The sequence below is a fragment of the Protopterus annectens genome, chromosome 7.part0 (genome assembly GCF_019279795.1).
Source record: "Protopterus annectens isolate FY-2018-M chromosome 7.part0, PAN1.0, whole genome shotgun sequence".
Lineage (NCBI taxonomy): Eukaryota > Metazoa > Chordata > Ceratodontiformes > Protopteridae > Protopterus > Protopterus annectens.
The window spans coordinates 1,592,863,491-1,592,889,291 of record NC_056739.1 but is presented as its reverse complement, the minus strand read 5'-3'; the positions used below and the strand labels follow the sequence as shown (position 1 = coordinate 1,592,889,291).

The 25,801-nt window shown below is 39.1% G+C and overlaps 1 protein-coding gene across 2 annotated transcripts in view; it reads left to right on the top strand.

Moving 5' to 3' along the window:
• FGD3 (FYVE, RhoGEF and PH domain containing 3) overlaps positions 1–25,801 on the top strand; it is a 1,715,774-nt gene that overhangs the window by 1,326,513 nt on the left and 363,460 nt on the right. For both annotated transcript variants that reach the window (XM_044078146.1, XM_044078147.1), the window contains exon 16: positions 850–969. In XM_044078146.1, coding sequence (XP_043934081.1) covers positions 850–969 — 120 coding nt within the window. The remainder of the gene's footprint in view (positions 1–849; positions 970–25,801) is intronic.

The following is a 25,801-nucleotide window of genomic DNA, read 5'->3' as shown; positions in this document are numbered from 1 at the left end:
AGTACAAATATAGCACAGAATTTCATGGAATTTTATATTATATGCCAGAGCATTCATTCACCATAATTTGTACTTTTTATGTTTGCTAATTGTACAGCTGTCAGTTTGTATAATTCAGAGTTCTGCATTAAGAATCTGTTTTTGTGTTACTTTACAGATAAACTAAAAAGTATCACAGTAATGGCAGTTAATCCCATTCAACAATCATGGGTATAATTCTCAGAATTTTTTATTGTGAAAATGGAATTTCATTTTTTAACACCTGCAGTTCCGCTTAGTTTGTTGTTTATTTTCAAAAAGTTTTACTCTAGTAACACACAGTCTGTAGTGAATTTAGAAACCAACTGTATAAAATAAAACTGATGAGTCCATATAATTTTGCAGGACATTTTACAGTGGGGAAACTATTCAGGGTTGCAAGTTGTAAACTGATATGCTTTTTCCTCCTGAATAGAATGTTATCATACCAGTTGTACCCCTACAACAATCATAGTAAATATATCCTTTGGCTGTTGTTTAAGCATAACATCATGAGAGATGCACAGACAGGTCTATTACCTCATGACACAACAGAGTGAGTTTCTTTGACGCTATATATTTCAAAAATATTTTAACTATAATCATAAAAATTCAAACCTTTCATTCTGTTGCATCAGCACCACAGTAAGATAATAAACTATCAAATTGTTGCATTTCTGAATGTAATAGACTCAAACTATCAGTATGTCCAAGATGCTATGTCTGATATTTTAAGTTTCTGACTTTATTTTGCCACTGTTTTAAAATTGTGAAAATATATATATGTTTGTTTTCTCCTTTAAGTCAAATTTCTTTTCCACTGCATTTTAGCCAGATGCACCAACAAGAATGAAGACAAAGCGTGAGAAGGAAAAACAAGCTTGCAAAAGCTGCAGTGAAAATTTTAACTCTATTACCAAGCGGCGCCATCACTGTAAGCAGTGTGGAGCAGTAAGTTTTCTTTTCTTTTTTTTTTCAAATTAGACTGCTGATAACTGAGCCTGCTACTTTAACTTTACAGACACTGTTTCTAATGATATTTAATTCTGCATGAAAACATTTTAATTCTTCTTCATTTTCTTTTTTGTAAATGAAGTTGCAAGTGTTAAATATGCAGTGATTCTTTAACCCATGACTGTTAACCATTTTTCAAAACCTGCTCCTCTTATGTTGGCAATTTAAATCTATTTTTGCTCATTATCTATAAAGAAAGTTATCTCTGAAATTGTACAACATTTTCCAGATATATTTCCGGATCTACTTTCAGTCAACAAAAGTATGATCCATTGAATCTAACTTACCCGCTCAAAATCCACCGAAACTGCATTTCAATGAAACAACAAACTGCCGAATTCCTTTCTCAAAGAAAGGAGCCACTGGACCACCATGCAAATAACACATAACAGAAAGGCATGAAGCCCACCAAAGTAGGGGGCTTCGTCCCCCACACCCCCCCACTTAAATATCCCAGTGGTTCCTTTCGTAGGAAAGGAATTCATCAGTCCATTGTTTCGTTGAAATGTAGTTTTGGTAGATGGTGATCGGGTAAGTTAGATTCGATGGATCGTATTTTCATTGCTTGAAAGTAGATCCATATTTTCTGGGAAAGATACTCCACTGATTTGACAGAAGTGAGTGTCACATTCCAAAAACAGGGTGGTACAAAGGTCATATGGTTTTCATAATGTTTGGTGTGTGATTTCAGGGATGAATTTTTATGTATGCCCACTATGGATAAAGCACTGTTGTCAACAGAACCATAAGTACCCAGAAGAGCAGAGTATAACAATATATTAGTCTGTAGTAGTGCAAAGTATGTTTTCAGAGCTGAAAATACAGAATATATGGAGTGTTTTGTAACAGAAATTAGGCTAAAAAGGAGATAGTATTGTGGCCAAAGATCAATTACTCATTGCAAAAGTGGCCATAAGATACTGAAGGCATCTTATACTGACCTAAGTCTGGGATTATCCCTTTACATAATGCAGTACAATATTTTTAGTAACTTAGTTTGGAGTATGTGATCTTTGACAAGTAACAGAATGACACCATATGTTGCAGTATGTCTTTTGCAAAGAAGGTGCTCAGTGTCACTGTGCTGCTGTCTGAATCAGTCACTGGATTCCTTACACAGTGATGGCTTGCATTACCATGGACTGTCTCTACAAAGTAATTCTGGTATGATATACTTACAACTAACATTCCTTCATAATAAAGAGATAGAAACATTTTCTCACCAGTTTGTAGATAATATGATGCCTGTTTAATTGTCAAACTATTACACATCACTCTATATGTGATTATTACTTCTAATTATTTGCCTTTCTACCAGTTGTATGCCACTTTATTCCATTCTCTCTATTCACTTTTCTTCTTGGCTGCAACTGCTACAGTCTATGGTTTTGGTGTTTCAGCTGTGCTTTGTCTGTGTGCAGATATAGCATATCATATATATGATCCTGATTTAGTTGTCTTTCTGAATTCCAAAACTCAAAAACCTTCTGCACAGGGAAAGACAGGAATGAATTAGTACAGTCCACCTTGACGCTACACTGTCTGCCATCTCTAGGTCTTGAGAATAATTAATGTACATAATTGCCCAGTATCTCACATATACATTGTCGTGGTTGTAAAGTGTACTCAGTCCATCCTAACCAAGTCAATTGGATTAGACATGACAAATAAATGAATATAATTAAAGAGTACCATCTCACACTCTAAGACCACAGCCATTCTTTATACAGTGCCAGCAAATAACTCTTTTTTTTGATCCAAGGACATTATATTTCATTTGATAGTGCCTGTACATGCAGCACAGTATCAGTACCTATTTTCCATTAAGACAACTGATAAATATACAGATTGTGTTTCTGTGATTTAAGGAGAAAGACTCATTAAACATGCCTCCTTCTCTCTATTCCTACATATGGTCATCATTTGCATCTCACTGACATATGCCTGGCAGTCGTATGTCAGCATGTGACTCAGTCCATTGATGTGCTTAGCCAGTGTCCATGGCAGGTATGCTCAGAGGAGGGTGCAGCAGAACAGAAAGTCTGTGTAATAACTGCTGCATGTGTGACCATTTCTAGCTGTTTACAATCAACGGCTGTTCCATATGAAAGCCTTTATAAACTGCGTACAATGTATGTGATTATGTATTGATATGTTTCTGTATATCTAATATAATGAAGTGACATGCATGGGTCAACTTCTAAACATTGAACCTCATATAACCAAACTTAATTTCCGTGAAACAAAAATAGTGAAAGCTGAAATACCCAAATACCAAATTTATCGCAGGGTAAAGAAACACATGCCCAAACTTACACAAAACACACGCCAAAGTAAGTAAAACTCGCCTAGGTGGGGGACTGCCCCCCACCCCCTAACTGTATATACCAACTCCAGGACCACACTATATTGGAGAAAAGGGCATGTTAGGCAAGCGTTTACTTACCCTGGGAAAAATTTGCCATTCGGGTATTTCAGCTTTCACTATTTATGTCTCGCAGAAATGAAGTTCAGTTACATGAGGTTCAGTGTTTAGAAGTAGATCCAACATGCACACAGTATTTGGGGTATTAGGTAACATGCATCACTTTTTTAAAGTTTTTATAAAATTTTCAATTTCTAAAATAATTACAACAGCATGCATCATTTCTGTAGAAATAAATGGGTACGGATTACAGCTGTGTCATATAATGGCACCTGTGTGTGACATTTGATCAGATTCATACATGTGCCACAGTTCAGAGTAGTAGTTTTGCCTTATATTGTAGCCTACATTGTCCTGATACTGTGTTTGTTGAATGTGTTGAATGTGTATGGCTGCATCCCTTTCCCAAACAATTGTATTGATACTGTGTTTGGTGAATGCATATGACTGCAACCCTTCCCCAAACACACAGTCATTAGTTATCAGTGTCACAAGATAATGGGTCCCATAGTGAACACCTCAGGATGCATTGTGCATTGAAAGGAAGACAGTCTAGGCATATTTCCTAGAATAAAAGGGTACAGTAAATCAAGCATATAATGTTTCTGAGCAGCTGTCAGTAACTCATGTAGTTTTGATCATAACAGCTGTATACTGAAGCCATTAGACATTGTGTTTTGCAATACCGTCTGGATGACATAGGTTCATAGGTTCATAGGTTCATACTAGGCTATCTGCCCGAGGGCATTTACAAGCCTAGCCCATCGTTTTGTGGCTTACGCCACCCCTTTAGTATGGGGAACTATACCCATTATTTTGCTGTGCCTCTGTCGAGCAGTGACACTGAGGTAATCCCTGGGGTATATCTGCGATCTCCCATCCATTGGTCAAGATTTCTCTTGAACAAGGCCAGCGAGGTGCTCTGCCTCACATGTACCGGGATTTTGCTCCACAGCATAGGGAGTCTTTGGGTGATGAATCTATCCCTCCAGCACGTCCTATTAATAGCCGTGTCAAGGTTTAAGTCTCCCGCCCTTGTGGCTCTGATGGATCTAGATTTTTTGAGGTGAAGCATATTCATCAAATCTGGGTTTGACATGGCCATGTATGTTAGGCAAAGGTCACCTCTGAGCAAGCAGTAAGCGACTGAATAGAGCTGGAGTTCTTTCAGTCGGGCAGCATAGGACAGATTTTTGAGACCCTTTATCCTTTTGGTGAGGAACTTTTGTGGCCTCTCCAGCTGCTGCAAGTGTCGGGTCAGATACATTCCGAATGGGGCATTGTACTCAATCATTGGTCTGATGAGTGATGAGTAAAGGGAGACTATGACCTCCCTTGATCTAGATGAGAAACCCTTCATGATAAGGTGGGCAATGTAGAAGGTCTTCCTAACTACTTTAGCTACATGGGTGTCGAATGACAGACTACTATCAACCTGGGTCCCCAGGTCCCTGATAACTTCTTCTGTGCTCAGTGGATTGCCACCTATTTGGTAGCTAGGGGTAACCTTGTTTTTCCCGAAGGGTATGACTATGCACTTTTTGGCATTTAACTTTAGGCCGTGGCTCTGGCACCAGTTATCCGTTTCTGTGAGACCCTTCTGAAGGATATCTGTGTCAGATGTGTTTTCTACTATGGCGCCAGTTTGCAGTCATCTGCAAACTTTGTCAGCCATAACCCTCCTGTGTTTGCTTGTACTTGGAAAAGTAGATGCCAAACAAGAGTGGGCCCAGGACTGAGCCCTGTGGGACACCACTTGTGACAGGCTTTGAGTCTGACATGGCGCCAGCAACTCTGACCCTGTGGGTTCTGTCACTCAGCCAGTTTGCAACCCATCTTGTGATGTATAGGTTGACATTTAAGCTGATGAGTTTTTCAATGATACCCGAGTGGGGTATTGTATCGAAGGCCTTAGCCAGATCGAGGTAGGCTGTATGGACTGCCTTTCCCTCATCAATGGCTTTGGTGACTGTTTGAAAAAGTCAACCAAGTTTAAAAGGCATGATCTGCCTTTGACAAAGCCAAACTGGGTTGGATCCAAAGTCTGCAAATTCCCTATGTCTTTATTTATGAGGTCCATTATGATCCTCTCCATGGCTTTGCAGATAAGGCTTGTCAAGCTAATGGGCCGGTAATTTCCAGGTTCGGTGGAGGCACCGCCTTTGTGAAGTGGTACCACAGTTGCAGTGCGCCACTCCTGGGTGCGTATCCAGAGGTAAGACTATGATTAAACAGCTGTCCTAGCTGTGGGTTTAATTCCTCATTGAGTTCATGGAGCACACAGCCGGGGACACCATCAGGTCCCATGGATGCTGTGTTTTTTGCTTTGGAGAGAGCAGTTCTCACTTGGGCGCTGGAGATGTTTGGGGGCTGCAATCGTTTGGTATAGATATCTCTCCTTTTGGGGGAGGGGAGAAGTTTGCACCGAACCTGTCAGCCAGTATGTTGGCAATGTCTGTAGGATCAGTAATCTTCACATCATTTTGAACTAGCTCTGAGCATATCTGGGAGTTTCCTCCCAGGTTTCTAACTATAGCTAAAGAAGGCCTTATGATTGTCTTTTGAGTCTTTAGCTATTTTTCTCTCGAAATTTGCTTTGGATGATTTTATGAGAGCTCTTAGTTTTTACTTATAGTGATCAAGGGTGTCTTACCTTTTAAGGATTTTGCTCTATCTTGTAGTAGCTTCCTCCTTTTGTTGTAGAGTTTGTTTATGGCTGGGGTCCACCAGACTGGACGCTTGCCTTTGGTACAAAGAGTCTTTGTTTTGCTTGGGATTGCCTTATCCATGCAGTCCTGTAGGTGCTGGTAGAAGGCATTTGTAAGTGATTCAGCGGCTTGAGTACTGTTTTCCACGGCTCGGGGCCTTAAAGGAGACCACACTAGTCTTTAGAAGTGTGAACTCCGCTTTTGAGAAGTTCTTTACTGTGGTCTTTTTATTTCAGGTGTGGGTGGGATGAGGACCTCCAGCGAGATTAGTTTGTGGTCTGATCTCACCAGTGAGGGGTACACCTCCGGTGTTGAACATTGTGCTCCCATGTTCGTGATGATGAGATCAAGTATGTTATCTCCTCTTGTGGGGATGGTGACTAGTTGTTCCATGGCATTTGAGTTTATGAATTCCAGGAACTTTTGGGCTAGGGTGTTTGGGCTTGAGTAGTGATCCCAGTCTATATTAGGGTAATTGAAGTCACCTAGTATGATGGTGTTTGGTGATACATTTATCCTCTAGTGTTTTCAGGAAGGCCATGTGAGGTTCCTGAGTTTGTGAGGGTGGCCTGTAACATGCTACAATTTGCAGAGCAGTCTTGCCTATGGTTAATTGCACCTGGATGGTCTCCGATGCATCGTGCGTTGCCACCAGTCTTGAGGTGTGGGTGTCCTTGATGAATATGGATACCCTCCTTTCTTGGTATTGTCCGGATTTTGGGGCGGAACGCATGATATGAGGTAAAACCTGATAGCTGGGGTGCTCTCAGGAGCCTTGAACCAGGTTTCTGTCACAGCACAGACATCGATGTTCTCCATACTGAGAAGGGCCTCGAGTGCGTGCATTTTGAGATTTAGACTTCTGGCATTGAGCAGCATTACCCTTAGTTTTTCCTTTTTGTGTTCTAGGGTGGTAGGTTTAGAATTTGAGCCTTGCCTAAAAAAGGCACTATGGGGGTGGCAAGTGGCTCTGCCAATATCCGAATCCCAGGGTGACAGGTGCAAGCCGTCCCTTGCGAAGCAGCGTGGCTTGTCCAGCATGTCATCCCAGGCAGACAGACACTGGATCCCCTTTGAATGACACCAGTGTTTAAGCCAATTGTTAAAGCTGATCATCTTATCTCCGTATTGTGGCATCATTCTTGGTGAAGGTAGGATACTGCTCAAGGTCAGGGTCATACCTGCCTGGGCTACATAATCAGAGAGCTCCTCAATGTCTCTTTTCATGTAGTCCAAGGAGGTGCATCTCAGGTCGTTTACACCAGCGTGGACAATGACTGAGTCATATTTGTACCTGCTGTTGAGAGACCTGAGTGCTTGCGTTATGTGGCGGATTCTAGCGCCCGACAGGCAGCTTACTGTGACCTTCTCCTTACTCAGTCTGGTGAGCGGGACGTCAGTGTGTCTGACTATGGAGTCACCAATGACTAGTGTGTCTGGCATTGTGTTTGGCCTTAAGGGCTGTGACTGTTTGACACTCTGACTGTGAGGTCTATGTGTTGCAGGTGTTGTGTTCTGAGGTGGTGGTTGTTTGGGTGTCTGCTTTGGTGGCCTCTGCTGTTTTGGTAGATTTTTGATCAGAGCCTCCGAGTATGTCTTTGTGTGTTTATGTGTATGATTTGAGGTTGTAATGGTACTATGTGAGACTGGGTCTATAGTGTGTGTGGTAACCTTCTCCTCCTGACTGGTCTTGCCAGTCCTATGTTGAGAGAGCTCAGCCTCCAGTTTGGCCGTATAGTTGCATCTCTCGCATGTATTTGTGTTTTGTGGGAGGAGGAGAGGGTTGTCTGTGTACATGAGGCAATTGTAACATTGCCTCAATATTCCCAGGTTCACCAGCTGAGCAGGAGAGGACACTAGCAACTGATCCCTCGACATGCTAGAAGGAATAGACAAAAAAACTTTAAAAAGATTCCGGGGACGTGGGTGACCGAGAAATGGGGGTTGCCTTTTGGGGTACTATCTATGACAAGAGTGCCGTATCAAGGTAATAAGTACTGTAGGAGCAAGTGCTACGTTTAACAGATAGAGAATAGTCTACTTGGAGTCAAGTAGAGATGATCTTTTTAATTATAGGATACGCTGATTAGATCAGTAGTATAGTTCGAGGAAGGTAGTTTTAAGGGAAAATTTGAAGAGTGGACTTTAGGTAGCCCGAATAGTTTAAACCTGCTTAACCGGCGCTGCCCTAGTGTGCAACGGTAGCAACTCCGCGCTAAATCGGGCTAAATCACGCTAATGCGCGCTAAAGCGTGCTTTATAGCAGGGGGCTGGAAAAGACAGGAAATGACCCAAAATGGCCAATAAACTACAAGTTACTGCCTTAAACCACTCCTCTGAGGACAAATGAAGGAGTTATGGAAATGACCCCTAGTGGCCAATAAAACTACAGTTTCAAGTCAGTAACCACCTCCACGGGGGGCAGGGAAGCTGCTCAATGTTAGTCACTGCCACTGATGAACACAGAGACCCTCCTTCAGCCCAAGCAAAAATGGCCTCACAGAAACTTTCAAACAGTTCAGGAACAACAAGCCTGTAACTGAACTTTTTTAACTCTCAGAAAAGTGGGCAAAAAGCAAGATTTTTTTTTTTTGTTTTTTACAGAGATAGCAGAGGTTCACAAGTAATATCAAGTTATAACAGTGCAGTAAATGACCCCACACAAGAGTGCTAGGTCAAGGACAGAAAATATGCAAGTTTTAAGAAAAAAACGATTTAAAATTAAGTGCAAACAGGAAATTCAGCAAACAGCTTTTGGTTGTGCTCTAAATACAGCTACTGTATTATTACTTTATGAACCTCTGTACCATCTAGTACCAGCCATTTCAAGCAGAAAGTTACAGACTCACAATATAGTATGAAAATGGAGCTATTAATCAGTCAGGCCTAGTTCCTGATTATGAGTACTTTAACTTACCTGGAAACTATGAAGAACCAGTAAAGGATTCTACTTGAAATAATATATATGTTTCTGATGAATGCCTGAAATTCGGAATTTCACTGTGCCATTCAGGTTATATGGATAGTTACAATGTGACTATCCCCAAGGTACTGATTCAGTTATATTTTAACTTTATGCAATACCCGCGGTGGTGGTGCTGCAGTAGTGTTGTCGCCTCATAATAAGACGCTGTCCGGTTCGATTCTCAGCTAGAGCGTCTTCTCCGTGGAAACATGCATGAATGGGCGTACCTTCATTGAAGGTTATGCGTCAGGGCTGGTAACTCAGCACGTAAAAATCAGCTACCAATCATTAGCAGACCGGAGTTCCGCTGTGGCGACCCCTAACTGGGAAAAGCCGAAAGACACAGCATGCCATGCCTATATTTTATTAAAGAAAATTGGTCAACAAACTTGTGGTACATAATGAGCAGCAGCAGTTAAACCTCCATTAAGTAATTGTGAGGGGCTTAGTAAGCTTTGTGAAATAACTTAAGGGAGTACAATACTAAGAGGGAATGGTTCTCCTGTTTTTACATCAGGAAAAAAATTGGCTACTGTATGCTTAATCAAAGCGTCCTAGGTAATATCCTAGCCATATTCACTACTGAAAACAGTTTCATAAAATTCCCTTCTTAATGCTTCATATATGTGTGACATGTTTATTTCTACAGATTGTACAAAGTCAGGTTTATCTGAGTCACTGATAGGTTGCATCCGGAGAGAGTTATGTGTATGGAATATCTTCATTTTCCCATTTGTAAATGACACTTCTTAATTGGAGATACTTCCAAAATAGAGAGTGAGGAAAGTGATTACTTATTTTAGCTCTGCAAAAGTTTGCAAATATGCCAAATCAGTATTATTACAATACCACTTTGCCTACTCCTTGAATAATGCTCATAATATGTTTAAAGCCACCAGATGGTTGGCAGTATCTAAAAAAGCAACTTATATTTGCATGCATTGTGGCAGATTTAGTAGAGATTCCTTTAATACACAGTAGCAATTTGCTGGTACTGTGTATATATATATATATATATATATATATATATATATATATATATATATATATATATGGGTCTACTGCTCTACATCGAAAATACACTTCTTCGATATAGAGCAGTAGACCCTACACTTCAGCGAAAGTCCACTTAAATGAAAGTGCACTTTCGGTGAAGTCTAGTTCCCTGGGCTACCCAAAAAAAAAAACAAAAGAACACTAAAACATGCTTTTGCAGGGGGCAAGCCCCCCTGCACCCCTCATGTGGGGGGCTGTGCCCACCACACCCCCCTACTTAATTATACCAACTCCGAGATCGCACTACAGCGGGGAAAAGGGAATATTACCATAGTGTGGCTGCCAAAGTCAATGTTCGAAGTTTCACTATTTCGAACAAGTGGACTCTGTGAAGTGGGATTCGAAGTAGTGAAACTTCGAACATATTGACGGATCTCATATATATATATATATATATATATATATATATATATATATATATATATATAAGTTAAAGTTGCTTAGGCCAAGCCTGCCTTTATTAAAGATTATATGCAAAGATTTTTGTTAACATTTCCTATTGCTATATTTATGCTGTTATTATATAAAGTGAGCATTCTAATTATAAAATAAATAGATTATACTTTAGTTACATCAGTGGAACTATGCTTATCAAGAAGAGTAAACTTGCATTAATATTTACTATATGCTGACCAGCTACTTTTTAAATCCATACCATGTGACCTAAAATTCTAATGATGCAATTGTTAGGAAATACAGTTTGTCAGTCTGTAGTAGTTAAGTGTCTTCTGTAGTCTGCAGATTTCAGCATACAAATGTAGCACAGTCAGTCAGACAATGTCACCAAATAAATGCAGTTATATTCAATTAAAAGAAAATTAGAACTGAATAAGATTCCTTGTAAAGTGTATAATGAATGGCGTACAGTATAGTAACATAGATGTAGGACTAACAGTTAGCTACAATGAGATAGTAAATAGCATTGCTTCCAGACCATTGTTCCATGGTGACTCTAGATCTCAAGAACACTTATCATTATATTTTTATTTATCCCAGTTTCAGGAAATGTTTGAAATTTGCTGTATCTGCATTACCCATTGGACTATGCACTGCACCTTGAGTGTTTACAAAGTGAATTGCCAGTTGCAGTACCCTAATCATCCACTTTACTGATTTGTGCAGATTCTGTATTCAGGTACTTGGAGACCTTACATAAGGTCGCATCTCTCCTTTCCCACCTGGGCTTCAAACTGAGCCTTCATAAGTCCTTCTTGCACCCTCTCAATGAATTGTTTCCCTGGGGTATGGGATAGACACAGTAAAAAGATAGCATTCCTGCCAGAACAAAGTTCTGACTTATGAGGGCATTTTCTTGGATTTCTCTCTTCTAGATGTGGCCAGCGCTATTAAAAGAGAGAACCAATCTGCCTGGGGCAAAAGGAGGCCACCACAATGACATTTGACAATTCTTTCTGAATCTTTAGAAGTATCTTGGAAATCACTGGAAAGGACAGAAATGCATACAGGAACATTCCTGACCATGGGAATGACAGTGCATCTGTCTTCCAAGCATGACTGCAATGATGCCTTGAATACAATTTTTTTGTTGTTTATTTTAAAAGGAGGTGAACCGACCTACCTGAGGTATTCCCCACATCTGGATCAAGTTCAGGAGGACATCTACAAGGATCTTCCACTTGTGAAGGTCTGTCCAGGATATTCTTAGTCTGCCTGCCACTGTGTTTTGCTCTGATGGAATGTATGAGGCCTGAAGAGACATATAATGCTGTACAGCCAGCTCCCAGGCCATCATTGTCAACCAGCAAAGAGGTCAGGACCTTGTAACCCCCTACTCGTTCAGGTACCACATCATGTTAGTGTTGTTTGTGACCACTAGAAGAGGAACTGGAGTCAATAAGCAGTGAAGAACTTTTAAGCATGAATCACTGCCAACATATCTTTTACATTTATATGTTTTGGCTTGTCCTGAAGACCCCAGAAGCCTTGCACTTGAACACCCATGGGCACTGCTGCCCAAGAAAAATCTGAAGAGTCCATATGGATAGACTGAGTTCAAAGACAGTTAAAGCCTCTACTGCTGCACTTCCTGTTTCACAAATCCCAGTACTGGTATACTGAAATCCAAGGGATGAAGGTGATGGATCCAACAATTCTTCCAAGTACCACTGAATGTTTCTCATGTGTAGTGTTACTAGTGGTATCATGAGGTTCACTGATGCCATGAGGCCTAAACTTTTCCATCAGAGCAAAACACAGTGTCATATGTTTTTATCAAAGTTTATGCATGGCTCCCTCTCTTTTGTCTCTTTTTGGGGTCAAACAGTTTATGAAAAAAAGTGTTGCACAAGACCCCCTCGAAAGTAAAGTCCTTCTCCCTGGGATCTCAACTTTGTTGTTGAGAAATTGACCTTACCTTCTTTTGAGCCTGACTCCCATGCAAACTTATAGTTCATTACTTGGAAAATTGTTTTACTTATTGCTCTGATATCTGCAAGGCGCATCTCTGAGGTGCAAACTCTCATGGTGGAACTACCCTATCTGACTTTTCACAAGGACAGAGTTTATTTTACATAATAATCCATCATTCCTGTCTAAAGTTGTTTCTGACTTTACCTTGAATCAAGGCATCAATCTCCCAGTGTACTATCCTGATCCAAAAGATAAGGGAAAAAAGGATTCTATATAGCTTGGAGGTGCACAAGCAGGTCAGGTACTAGCTTGATAGTAGAAAGCCCTTTAGGAATGCTGAACAGCTATTTGTCTCCTATACAGGGGATAAGATACATCATCCTGTCCCTAAGTGAGCTGTGGCATGATGGTTGTCCTCTGCTATTGTTTTCTGTCACTTCCACCGTGGCATATCTGTTTCAGGCAATGTTAAGGCTCACCCATCTGGGGCCATATCCTCTTTGATGGCATATTGGAAAGGGGGTGAACTCTAGAGATAGCTACCTGTTCCTATCTTCATAACTTCACAAATCACTACAAACTGGATTCCTTTTCAAGGTCCAGAACAGGCTTTGCTAGGACCATTTTCCAGGGGCTCTTGGAACCTTATTCTTCTACCTCCAGGGTAAAGTAAGCTTTGGAAATCTACCAAACATGCCACTGAGGCAGAGGGAATGATGAACATAGTATGGTTTCATAAGTCCTACTTACCTTTAGCAGTAGATGTCCAAATTCCTCACTGCCTCAGTGGTAACACACACCTGCCATCCTTTAGTTCATGCACATGCACATTTTTGATTTGGTTGTTTTTGGAGTTGTTTTTTATATGTTATTGTGATTGACTGTGAATTTACTCTTGCTAGATGATTCTGAATTCAGGTACTTTCCTCTACTATTTTGTAGAAGCACAAAGGCCAGAACATTCACTTCCTGTGATATCTGAAGGCTTCCTTCTCAAGATATGCTCAGCCAATCAGCTGTCACAGGAAGAGAGAGAGAGAAGCCTGAGCTTTTGAAAGGTACTCAGTGCTGGGTTACCATGGCAGATAATCCAAAATACTCCTGAAGCAGTGAGGATTTTGAACATCTAGTTTTTACAGGTAAGTTGGACTTGCACAGCTGTACTTTCTTTAGTCAGTAATCTCACATCTGATAAACACATATCTTGTTTTGCATTTCTACACCAATCATACATTGTAAAATACTTTACTTTATTCTTTATTCTAGTTACATTAATAGATAATATTGAAAATTAGCTGTTTGCTCTGTTTACATTTTTCTTTGCTTCTTGTATTTTCCTTTAACTATACATTACTTTCTCTTCTGTAGAAATGTTTGCTTTTTGTTCACTTTCCCTGTCAATGGCTTCATTTTTTTCTGTTTCATTTTACTCTAGAGATACTTTATATCCATTTTCTATTAAAACTCCATCTTGTTTGTTTTGTTTTTTTAACCTGAATAATATCATTCAATTTAAATTCAGTGCATGCATCCCTAGGAAAAAAATCCCCACCTACTGAAATTATTTTATTTTCTGAAACAATCTGTAAGTTACTTTCTACATTACATTCAGTATTACATTTTCCTTCCCTGTCTTCACTTTCAAATGCAAGACGCCCAGCTTTCTTTTATTTTGCACATTTCAGTTTACGACTTTTGCAGTATGCCTTTTTTGCATGCATTGATTACATCATCTTTTATCAGAGTGACTAATAAAATGTGATTTCAGACATACCTTGCAGTCTTCATTCACCATTTGTCAAAATTATACTAGGTAGAATGTGGAGCTTATTTTTCTCAAAGTTCAGTATTATCCCATTTCCCTTGTCCAGTGTATAAACGTTTCTTAACCTTTTTTCTTGAAACAGTCTTTACACTTTAACATAAACCTTTGAAAAAGACTTGATTTTTCACTTTCAGTCACAATCATGTTTTTTTTTTTGTTTTGTTTTTTGTTTTTTTATTTGAGCTAGCAAACCTGGAATTTATTTCATTGGAAAAAATCTTGCTCACCAGAAATAAAAATCTGTACAATAAATTAAAGGGTTCAAAGGATTTGTCACAAAAACTTTCACTGCTCAAACAAATTGATGGAAGTATTTCAAGAGCCCTATTAACTGTGAGCTCCGTCAGGTTGTCCCATACAAAATAGCTTTTTATAAAAATGTATTTTTGTGTTTTTATTTTAACCATGAGTCTGTAGAACTATGTTTAATGTCGCTTCACTCATTTTTACTGTCATTTGCCACTGCAGTGTAAGTCCTCTGAACAGGCTGATTACCTGAAGCGTTTTTCTGATCACCAGCCATTGCAAAATGGATCTTCTTTGGTGGATACATTCTGATCAAGTTCCTCATGGTCATCCCTTTGTTTTTCTGGAGCCAATGGCCATAGTGACCATGGACGCCTCCCAGATGGAGTGGGGGGATATTTTTGGGCAAGGAGGTCCAGGGCACTTGGCCCCCATTAGAGGCCAACTTACACATCAATGTTCTGGAGGTATGAGTGGTGATTTTTGCATTGCAGGCCTTTCAGACAGCTCTTCCTCAGGAGACTATTGCAATTCAAACAGACTGTGTCAGTGGTTTGGTATATCAACAAGCAGGAAGGAACCAAGTCCTACTCCCCTTGTTGAAAAGCCCTCGGAGTGTAGCAGTAGTCAACCTCATCCATCTGCTTTCTAATAGCAATGCACATCCTGGGGAGTTCCACTGTGATTATAAACAAGCTGAGCAGATGCATCCTTCAGTCTCACGAGTGGTCTCCCAATCTAAAAGAGGTGAAGATGATTTTCCTTCATTGGGGTCAGCCTTGCTGTGATCTGCTCATGTCTCCCCTAAACAACAAGTGCAGCAATTACTTTTCCCTGATTCCTCCTCCTGGAAAGTCACCCAGAGATGCTCTCCTCTACAGTTGGCCCCCCGGTCTCCTTAACTCCTTCCGCTTGATACCTGTAATTCCCAAATGTTTACAGAAATCACTCAGGTTGAAGAACACAATGATCCTCATTGTTCCCTTTTGGCTTCAACAACTTTAGTTTCCCTTCATTTGGACTCATCTGATTCAACAACCTTGGATTCTGGATGCAGTGCTAGATCTTCTGTCCCATCTAGATGATCTTGTTCACCCAAACATTTTGAACCTTAAGCTAACTGCATGGTTCCTCCAGTTCCATTAATTGCCAGGCATCCTAATATTTCTTCTCCAGTATGCCACATCCTTTTACCTGGCTCACAAACCTTCCACTTGAAGACTGCACTCCAGTAAGTGGAAGAGATTCACCATTTGGGCCCTTGAAAAACAAACTGATCCATTTTTCCACTTCGATAGAACATGTCCTGGATTTTATAGCCTCTCTATTTAATGCTGGAGCCTCTTCTTCTGCCATCAAACTACAATTAGCTGCTGTCTCTAATTTTCATAATGGATTGGATGAACTTTCTTTAGCCTCTCATAGAGTTTGTAAATCATTCCTTAGAAGGATACTCCTGTTAAAATAATTCATTCAAAGATCCTACTCCTCCTTGGGATTTGAACCTAGTACTTTGGGCAGTGATACATTCTCCCTTTGAATCCTCTGTGGAATGTGATCTGAAGTTTTTATCTTAGAAGACACTCTTTTTGGTAGCCATTACCTCCACCAGAAGGATTTCAGAGATCCAGGCCTTATCATCTGAACCTCCATACCTAGTTTTCCATAAGGATAGGGTATCTTTACGAATGAATCCCTCCTTTCTACCCAAAGTTGTATCAGAAGCTAATAACCAGATGATTAATTTACTAGTTTTCTTCCCAAATCATTCTAACAAAGGAGAGTACACCCTACATTTATTAGCCGTCTGTATACAACTACATTTCTATCTTCACAGAATAAAAGACATAAGACAATCAAGCCAACTGTTTATTTCTTTTTCTAGTGCAAAGTTGGGCAAGACAGTCAGCAAGATTGCTCTCTGTAAGCGGCTGAAAGACTGCATTTCATTAATGTATGATAAGAATAAATTAACCTAAGCCCATCAAAGCATAATCTACAAGGTCTGTAGCTAATTCAGCTGTTTTCAATCTAGAACTTCAATGGATGACATTTGTGCAGCATTTACTTGAGCTACCTTTATTGCTCATTACAAACTGGACTTGGTCTCTAGGAGAAGATCATCTTTTGGTGTTCAGGAATATCCTTCCATGACTCTACCCAAGATAAAGAAGTTATGTACTCACAATAACATTCCATCTGTGTTGTATATCTTCATTCATCCTTTACTCCCATTCCTCCATCTCCTGACCTCAAAGTTTTTTTTTGTGAAGTGGATCACATTCATTTTAACTATTATGTTGTCCAACCTCATATATATATATATATATATATATATATATATATATATATATATATGGGTCTACATGATAACACCGGCATGCCAAAACACTGACAACGAAATAACTGACATGACAAAACCGAAAGTTCAAAAACACAAAACGTCACATGCCCGACAAACCACAATCCCGACAATCAACAAAACAAATAACTTTTCCAAAAAACACACACAAAACACAAGCACACCAAAAACCTTACAAACCTACACTAAACCTTACATACACAACTATATATAGGTTCATAGGAAGGTACTAGGCTATCAGCCCAAGGGCCTACATAAGCCTAGCCAGCAAGGTTCCATGGCTTACACCACCCAAGAAAGTTATTTTCCTGTGCCACTGTCGAGCAAAGACACAGAAGTGATCCTCGGGGTGTATTTCCTATTTCCCATCCACTCATGAAGATTTTTCTTGAAGAGTGCTAATGAAGAACTTTGCTTGACATAGATGGGTAGCTTGTTCCAGAGTATAGGAAGTCTCTGGGACATGAATCTATCCCTCCAGCATGTCCTGTTTATTGTGGTGACAAGGTTTAGGTCCCTAGAGCTTGTATGCACTAACCTTAACCCAAACCCTAACCCTAAGGTCCATCACTATCGCACACTTACCTTTCCCGCACCCTAACCCTAACTCACTTAATCTGCCCCTAACCCTTAAGTCTGTCACTATCGCACACTTACCTTACCTGCACTCCAACCCTAACTCACTTAATCTGCCCCTAACCCTTAAGTCTGTCACTATCGCACACTTACCTTACCCACACCCTAACCCTAACTCACTTAACCTGACCCTAAACCTAAAGTCCGTCACTATCGCACACTTACCTCACCCGCACCCTAGCCTAACGGCCGTCACTATCACACACTTACCTTACCCACACCCTGACCCTAACGTCCATCCCTATCGCACACTTACCTTAACATGTCAGTGTTCTCAGCATTGGGATTCTCAACTGTCGGTCTTCTCTGTTGTCGATCTTCTGGTGTCGGTCATCTCGCTGTCGGTCATAGAAATATATATATATATATATATATATATATATATATATATATATATATATATATATGGGTCTACCTGAATTAACCAAAACTGCAAATGACCGACAGTGAGATAACTGACACCGGAAGATCGACAACAGAGAAGACCTATATAGATAGATAGAAAAATGTATATATGCTTTATATGTTTCAAAATTTTTTCTGCATTGATCTGAGGTAATTGAGTGAGAGAGATTCTGGATAGAGGTGAAGCTCAAGAATTTTTGGCTGGTGCAAGCTGTAGTAATGGCTGAGTCAGTTCCAGTATCAAAACAGAATCCCCATTTGTCAAGGATGAATGAAGATAGACAACACAGATGGAACGTTATGGTGAGTACATAGCTTCATTTTTAGGTTTTCACTGCAGAGGTATTGAAAAGCTTTGATGAAAGGCAAAAGTTAATCCAAGGGGAATCGCAGATACTTCAATCTCTTATTCCAAAATATAATTTAAATGTTCCTTCCAGCTCAGGATCCTTTTATCTGAAACATTATAAACAATCCCAGCAGAACACAGTTAAACAAACTTTCAGGAAGCAGTGGCAGAAAGGTTCAAATAGAAAGGAGGGCCTTACCAAGCCTAAGAACAATATAAAAAGGCATCTTGACTATCTTTGCCATCAGTTTTTTTCCCATTCCTCACTCAGGCAGTCCTGTTAAGCTTTCACAAAACCTAAGTCTTCACTTTCCTCTTTGACAACAGATTACATGACTTAACCATCCTGCAGGAAGTTTTGTCTCAAATAAATAACTGGTGTCAAAATCATGAAACTAAATGGCAAAAATTCATTATTGTATCCTGTGGGAAGTCATCTACCCCCAGGGAACTACCACATTGACAATACACCCCTAACAGTTGACCCAATTATTTTGGATTTGGGAACTTATAGGGACAGTAAACTAACTTTTGGCAAATAGGAGTCTATTGTTGTAAGAAAGCCCTTCTATATTGCAAAGCTTATAAACAAATGGATTGTGTCTAGATCTAAGGATGTCATTGCCCCCCTTACTCAGCCCAAATTAGGCCAGTCATTGAATGCCATGCCCCCTTTGGCATGTATCTGTCCAAACACATGCAACAACTGGAATGCCCACAGAGATTTTCAATTTATTTTTATTACTTGTTTGTTGACTGGGTTAGTCCCTCTAGGCTATTAGCCTCTTTTCATGAGAGACCCAAGGTGGGATTTAAAGTACAAGGGGAAATTTGGCCAGGGCACTGGAGAACTCCCCTACTCTTCATTGTTGTGAGTGGCACCCATTTTGCAGGAGCACTTCCAGTTTCTGTTCCAGGCACAGAGGCAGTCCGGAAAAGCAGGGAGGCACATGGAGAGAGATAGAGATAGAGAGAGAGAGAGAAAGAAGGAGATAATGGAGTCATGAAAGAAACGAAGGATAAAGCAAATATTGAGAGCAGAGAATGTGTGCAGGATTCTGAGGAAATGTTTCAAAGAAATTTGTTTGAGGAAGATGACTCAGCAAATGATGGATATATGATTACAATCCTCCAGTCAGGAGGGTTGTGGGATTATTTACTTAAAGAAATGGTGGTGCAGAGTGAGCCAGAAAATGAAGGAGATGTTGCCTGGGGAGACATTATGGAGAAAAATAATAGGGACAACCCAAAACATGTTTTTTGTTTGTGTGGAAGAGAAGGACATTTGATAAGTAACTGTAACAAAATAAAATGTTATATTTGTGGGGAAATGGGACACGATGCAAAAACTATGAACATAAATGCTATAAAAGTGACAAAATTGGACATTTATGGATGGATTGCAAAATAACAATAACAGTAATGAAAAAAGAAGAAGAAAGGGAAGAAAATGAACAAAGAATACATTTTAGAAGTAGTAGGAATAGAAGGAATAATAGATGAGAAAAAATAATAAAGAGGACACAGAAGAAGGTTCTCAAATAAGTGATAATGAAAACATAAACTGTAAGGTAGTAAAAGGGGAAAGTATTGGTAAAAGACAGAAAAAGAAAAATTAAAGGGATAAGTACAAAAGAAAAACAAAGAAAGGAAATGGGTGAAAAATAATATATACAGCTAAAGATTTGGCTTAGCATAATGATTAAGTTATTTGACTCATAGACACAAAGTACTGAGTTTGATTCTCACCTTTGGGAGGGTAATTGGTTAGGCCTAGAATGGACTATTAAGATAGCTAGCCAAGTAATTAGCTATGAATTTATGAAACCATGAATCTAAGGACAAGGGAAAATAAAAATTTTAGAATGTGGTCAGTAAATGTAAATAGTATTAAGAATATAGTAAGAAGAATAGGGATTTTGGAGTGGTGAACTACATGTGATATAGATGCAATAAAACTAGAAGACAGAAGATTGTTAATGAATGAAGAAAAATTACAAGCAGAGAATCTATGGGGAGGAAAGATAATCTGGAATTTGGGAAATGAGAGATGTTGTGGAACAGACATATTCTGTAGAAATACAATAAATATATTAGATGTAACTTTAGCAAAAATGGGAACAGTCACTATTGCGTATTTAAAATGGAAAGAAAAAGTCTATAGAATTACAACATTGTATGATTATACTACCTGCAAATAAAGGGAATGCTTATTTCATCAGATTTTAGACTACATAGTGATAAGTATGTATGTTATAGTAACAGGAGACTTTAATAGTGATTTAAGAGGCAAGTGTAAAAAGAAAGGAAATGATATAAGAAAAGTGTTAGAAGTTATGAGGTGTAGTAAGGTAAAACTGTGGGATGAAAATTCATGGACTTACAAAAAGGGAATGTATAGAACTGAAATAGATTATGTTATAGTATCAGAAGATTTAGTTATAGGAGAAGGGGAAGTAGCTGAAACAGGTTTTCTGATCATCTTGCAGTATGGCTAGAGATAAAAGAATACAAGGAATATACAAAATAGACAAATAAAAAGGATAAATGACAAAGCATGGAATGAAGAAGGGAAGAGAGTATAGAAAGATCATATTACTAAGAATATCTGTATCTGTCCAAACATATGCAACAACTGGAATGCCCACAGAGATTTTCAATTTATTTTTATTATTTGTTTGTTGACTGGGTTAGTCCCGCTAGGCTATTAGCCTCTTTTCATGAGAGACCCAAGGTGGGATTTAAAGTGCAAGGAGAAATTTGGCCAGGGCACTGGGGAACTCCCCCACTCTTCATTGTTGTGAGTAGCACCCATTTTGCAGGAGCACTTCCAGTTTTTGTTCCAGGTACAGAGGCAGTCCGGAAAAACAGGGAGGCACATGGAGAGAGAGAGAGAGAGAGAGAGAGAGAGAGAGAGAGAGAGAAAGAAGGAGATAATGGAGTCATGAAAGAAACGAAGGATAAAGCAAATATTGAGAGCAGAGAATGTGTGCAGGATTCTGAGGAAATGTTTCAAAGAAATATGTTTGAGGAAGATGACTCAGCAAATGATGGATATATGATTACAATCCTCCAGTCAGGAGGTTTGTGGGATTATTTACTTAAAGAAATGGTGGTGGTGCAGAGTGCGCCAGAAAATGAAGGAGATGTTGCCTGGGGCGACATTATAGAGAAAAATAATAGGGACAACCCAAAACATGATTTTTGTGTGTGTGGAAAAGAAGGACATTTGATAAGTAACTGTAACAAAATAAAATGTTATATTTGTGGGGAAATGGGACACGATGCAAAAACTATGAACAGAAATGTTATAAAAGTGACAAAATTGGACATTTATGGATGGATTGCAAAATAACAATAACAGTAATGAAAAAAGAAGAAGAAATGGAAGAAAATGAACAAAGAATACATTTTAGAAGTAGTAGGAATAGAAGGAATAATAGATGAGAAAAAATAATAAAGAGGACACAGAAGAAGGTTCTCAAATAAGTGATAATGAAAACATAAACTGTAAGGTAGTAAAAGGGGAAAGTATTGGTAAAAGACAGAAAAAGAAAAATTAAAGGGATAAGTACAAAAGAAAAACAAAGAAAGGAAATGGGTGAAAAATAATATATACAGCTAAAGATTTGGCTTAGCATAATGATTAAGTTATTTGACTCATAGACACAAAGTACAGAGTTTGATTCTCACCCTTGAGAAGGTAATTGGTTAGGCCTAGAATGGACTATTAAGATAGCTAGCCAAGTAATTAGCTATGAATTTATGAAACCATGAATCTAAGGACAAGGGAAAATAAAAATTTTAGAGTGTGGTCAGTAAATGTAAATAGTATTAAGAATATAGTAAGAAGAATAGGGTATACAGTTATAGAAAGATCATATTGCTAAGAATATATTTTATAAAAATTGTCTGAATAGTGGGTGATATTTAAGGAAAAATATAAAAAAAGTTTTTTTTCCCAGTGGCAATATGATGTGAGAAAATTAGAAAAAGAAAAATATAAAAAATATAACAGTGCATTGGAAGATTTAGACCATAATGATAGAAAGCATAAAATTATATGAAAGAAATCAAGAAAAAAATACAAGAATTGTTATATAAGCAAATATATTTTGACAAGGAAAAAGAGAAGAAGAATTGAGTTACTTTAGCAGATTAGTAAAGGAAGATGGTAGCATAATGAGAGAAATAAAAATGTAGAAAGGAGAAATAGAAAGACATCAGGAAAAGATTATGAATAGTGTAGTGCAACATGTACAAGAAATGTTTAAAGAAAAAAAAAAGGTAGCCAAAAATGAGGTAAGTAAAAAAGTTTTAATCCACAAAGAACAAACTGCAAACCAAGGTAGTTCAAAGTATGGACACAGTACACCTGGAGCCACAATTCATAATAAAAAGGTTGCTTTACTACTGAAATGCTGATAAAACAAGTAAAAGATAAGGGATTTTGTCTTCTTAATGAAAATTTCTTCAGATCTGAGTGTACTGTGCCCATACTTTGAAAGTAAAACAGAAAAATAAAATGATGAGTTGTAAAAGGAGATTTCTTTAAATGAGTTAGATAAAGTATTGGAACAAGTAAATATAGATTTGGCTGCAGGCCCAGATGGAATAATGTAAGAAATGTATAACAATTTAAAGGACTGGCAAAAAAAAAAGATTTCAAATGAATGGTTAAATGAAGGTTTTTATGTATTAAGAATTATGTAGTGGAATACTTAAATTCAGAGAAAGAAGGAAGATAGAAGAGAATTTAAAAAATGGAGTCCAGTAGTATTGAATAATAATGATTATAAGATCTTTATGAAAGTAATACAAAAGACATTTGAAACTAAAATGGGAAATATTATGGAAGATAGCATATATAATATAAAGGGGAAGGGTTGTCAAGAATTATTATTGATACCAATGAAAGTAGGTATAGCATTACTGGCAACACTAAATAATCACAAAAAATGTAAAGCTAGCTGCCAGTATCAAAAAGTCCACAGCTTGACTATGTTAAAACACTAATTTATTAAATTTTATGTAGATTAAGTGCTTTCAGAGTGGTGATTGGAGCAGATTTCAATGGGCATGTTGGTGAAGGGAACAGAGGGGATGAGGAAGTGCTGGGTAGGTATGCTGTTAAACAAAGGAATGCAGAAGGTCAGATGGTAGTGGATTTTGTGAAAAGGATGGACATGGCTGTGGTGAATACATATTTTAATAAGAGGAAGGAGCATAGGGTGACGTACAAGAGTGGAGGAAGATGCACACAGGTGGATTATATCTTATGTAGGAGGGCCAGTTTGAAGGAGATTGAAGACTGTAAAATGGTGACCGGAGAAAGTGTAGTTAGGTAGCATAGGATGGTGGTTTGTAGGATGACGGTGATCAAGAAGAGGAAGAGGAGTGTGAGGGCAGCACCAAGGATCAAATGGTGGAAATTGAAAAAGGGTAATTGTGAGGTGGAGTTCAGGGATGAGTTAAGGCAGGCACTGGGTGGCCATGAAGAGTTACCAAATAGCTGGGTAGCTACAGCAGAGCTAGTAAGGGAGACGGCTAGAAAGGTGCTTGGTATCACATCTGGACAGAGGAAGGACGACAAGGAGACATGGTGGTGGAATGAGGACGTACAGGAGAGTATACAGAGAAAGAGGTTGGCAAAGAAGAAGTGGGATTGTTAGAGAGATGAAGAAAGTAGACAGGAGTATAAGGAGATGAGGTGCATGGCAAAGAGAGAGGTGGCAAAGGCTAAGGATAAGGCATATGAAGAGTTGTATGAAAGGTGTGACACTAAGGAGGGAGAAAAGGACCTGTACTGATTGGCTAGACAGAGGGACTGAGCTAGGAAAGATGTGCAGCAGGTAAAGGTGATAAAGGATAATGAGGAAAACATACAAGCGAGGAGAGTGTGTTGAGGAGATGGAAAGAGTACTTTGAGGGGTTGATGAATGAAGAGAATGATAGGGAGAGAAGGTTGGATGATGTAGGGATAGTGAATCATGAAGTACAATGGATTAGCAAGGAGGAAGTAAGGATAGCTATGAAGAGAATGAAGAATGGAAAGGCTGTTGGCCCAGATGACATACCTGTGGAAGCATGGAGAAGTTTAGGTGAAATGGCAGTGAAGTTTTTAACCAGATTGTTTAATGAAATCTTGGAAAGTGAGAGGATGCCTGAGGAATGGAGAAAAAGTGTTTTGTTACCAATTTTTAAGAATAAGGGTGATGTGCAGAGCTGTAGTAACTACAGAGGGATTAAATTGATCAGTCACAGCATGAAGTTATGGGAAAGAATAGTGGAAGTAAGGTTAAGAAGGGACATGATAATTAGTGATCAGCAGTATGGTTTCATGCCGGGAAAGAGCACTACAGATGTGATCTTTGCTCTGAGAGTGTTGATGGAGAAGTACAGAGAATGTCAGAAGGAGTTGCATAGTGTTTTTGAAGACTTAGAGAAAGCATATGACAGGGTGCCTAGAGAGGAGTTGTGGTATTGTATGAGGAAGTCAGGAGTGTCAGAGAAGTATGTAAGAGTGGTACAGGATATGTACGAGGGTAGTGTGACAGCGGTGAGGTCTTTGGTGGGAGTGACGGATGCGTTTAAGGTGGAGGTGGGGTTACATCATGGATCAGCTCTGAGCCCTTTCTTATTTGCAATGGTGATGGACAGGTTGACAGACGAGATCAGACAGGAATCCTTGTGGACTATGATGTTTGCAGATAACATTGTGATCTATAGTGAGAGTAGGGAACAGGTGGAGGAGACCCTCGAGAGATGGAAATATGCTCTAGAGAGAAGTGGAATGAAGGCCAGCAGGACTAAGACAGAATATATATGTGTATGAATGAGAGGGAGGATAGAGGCATGGTGAGGATGCAAGGAGTAGAGGTGGTGAAGGTGGATGAGTTTAAATACTTGGAGTCAATAGTTCAGAGTAACAGTGAGTGTGGAAGAGAGGTGAAGAAGAGAGTACAGGCAGGATGGAGTGGGTGGAGAAGAGTGTCAGGAGTGATTTGTGACAGATGAGTACCTATAAGAGTGAAAGGGAAGGTCTACAAGATGGTAGTGAGGCCAGCTATGTTATATGGGTTGGAGACAGAAGGCAGGAGTTTGAGCTGGATGCGGCAGAATTAAAGATGTTAAGATTTGCACTGGGTGTGACAAGGGTGGACAGGACTAGGGATAAGTATATTAGAGGGTCAGCCCAGGTTGGAAGGTTTGGAGACAAAGCCAGAGAAGCACAATTATGTTGGTCTGGACATGTGCTGAGGAGGGATGCTGTGTATATTGGGAAAAAGATGCTAAGGGTGATGCTACCAGGTAACAGGAAAAGAGGAAGGCCTAAGATAAGGTTTATGGATGTGGTGAGAGAGGACATGCAGGTGGTTGGTGTGACAGAGCAAGATGCAGAGGACAGGAAAAAATGGAAAC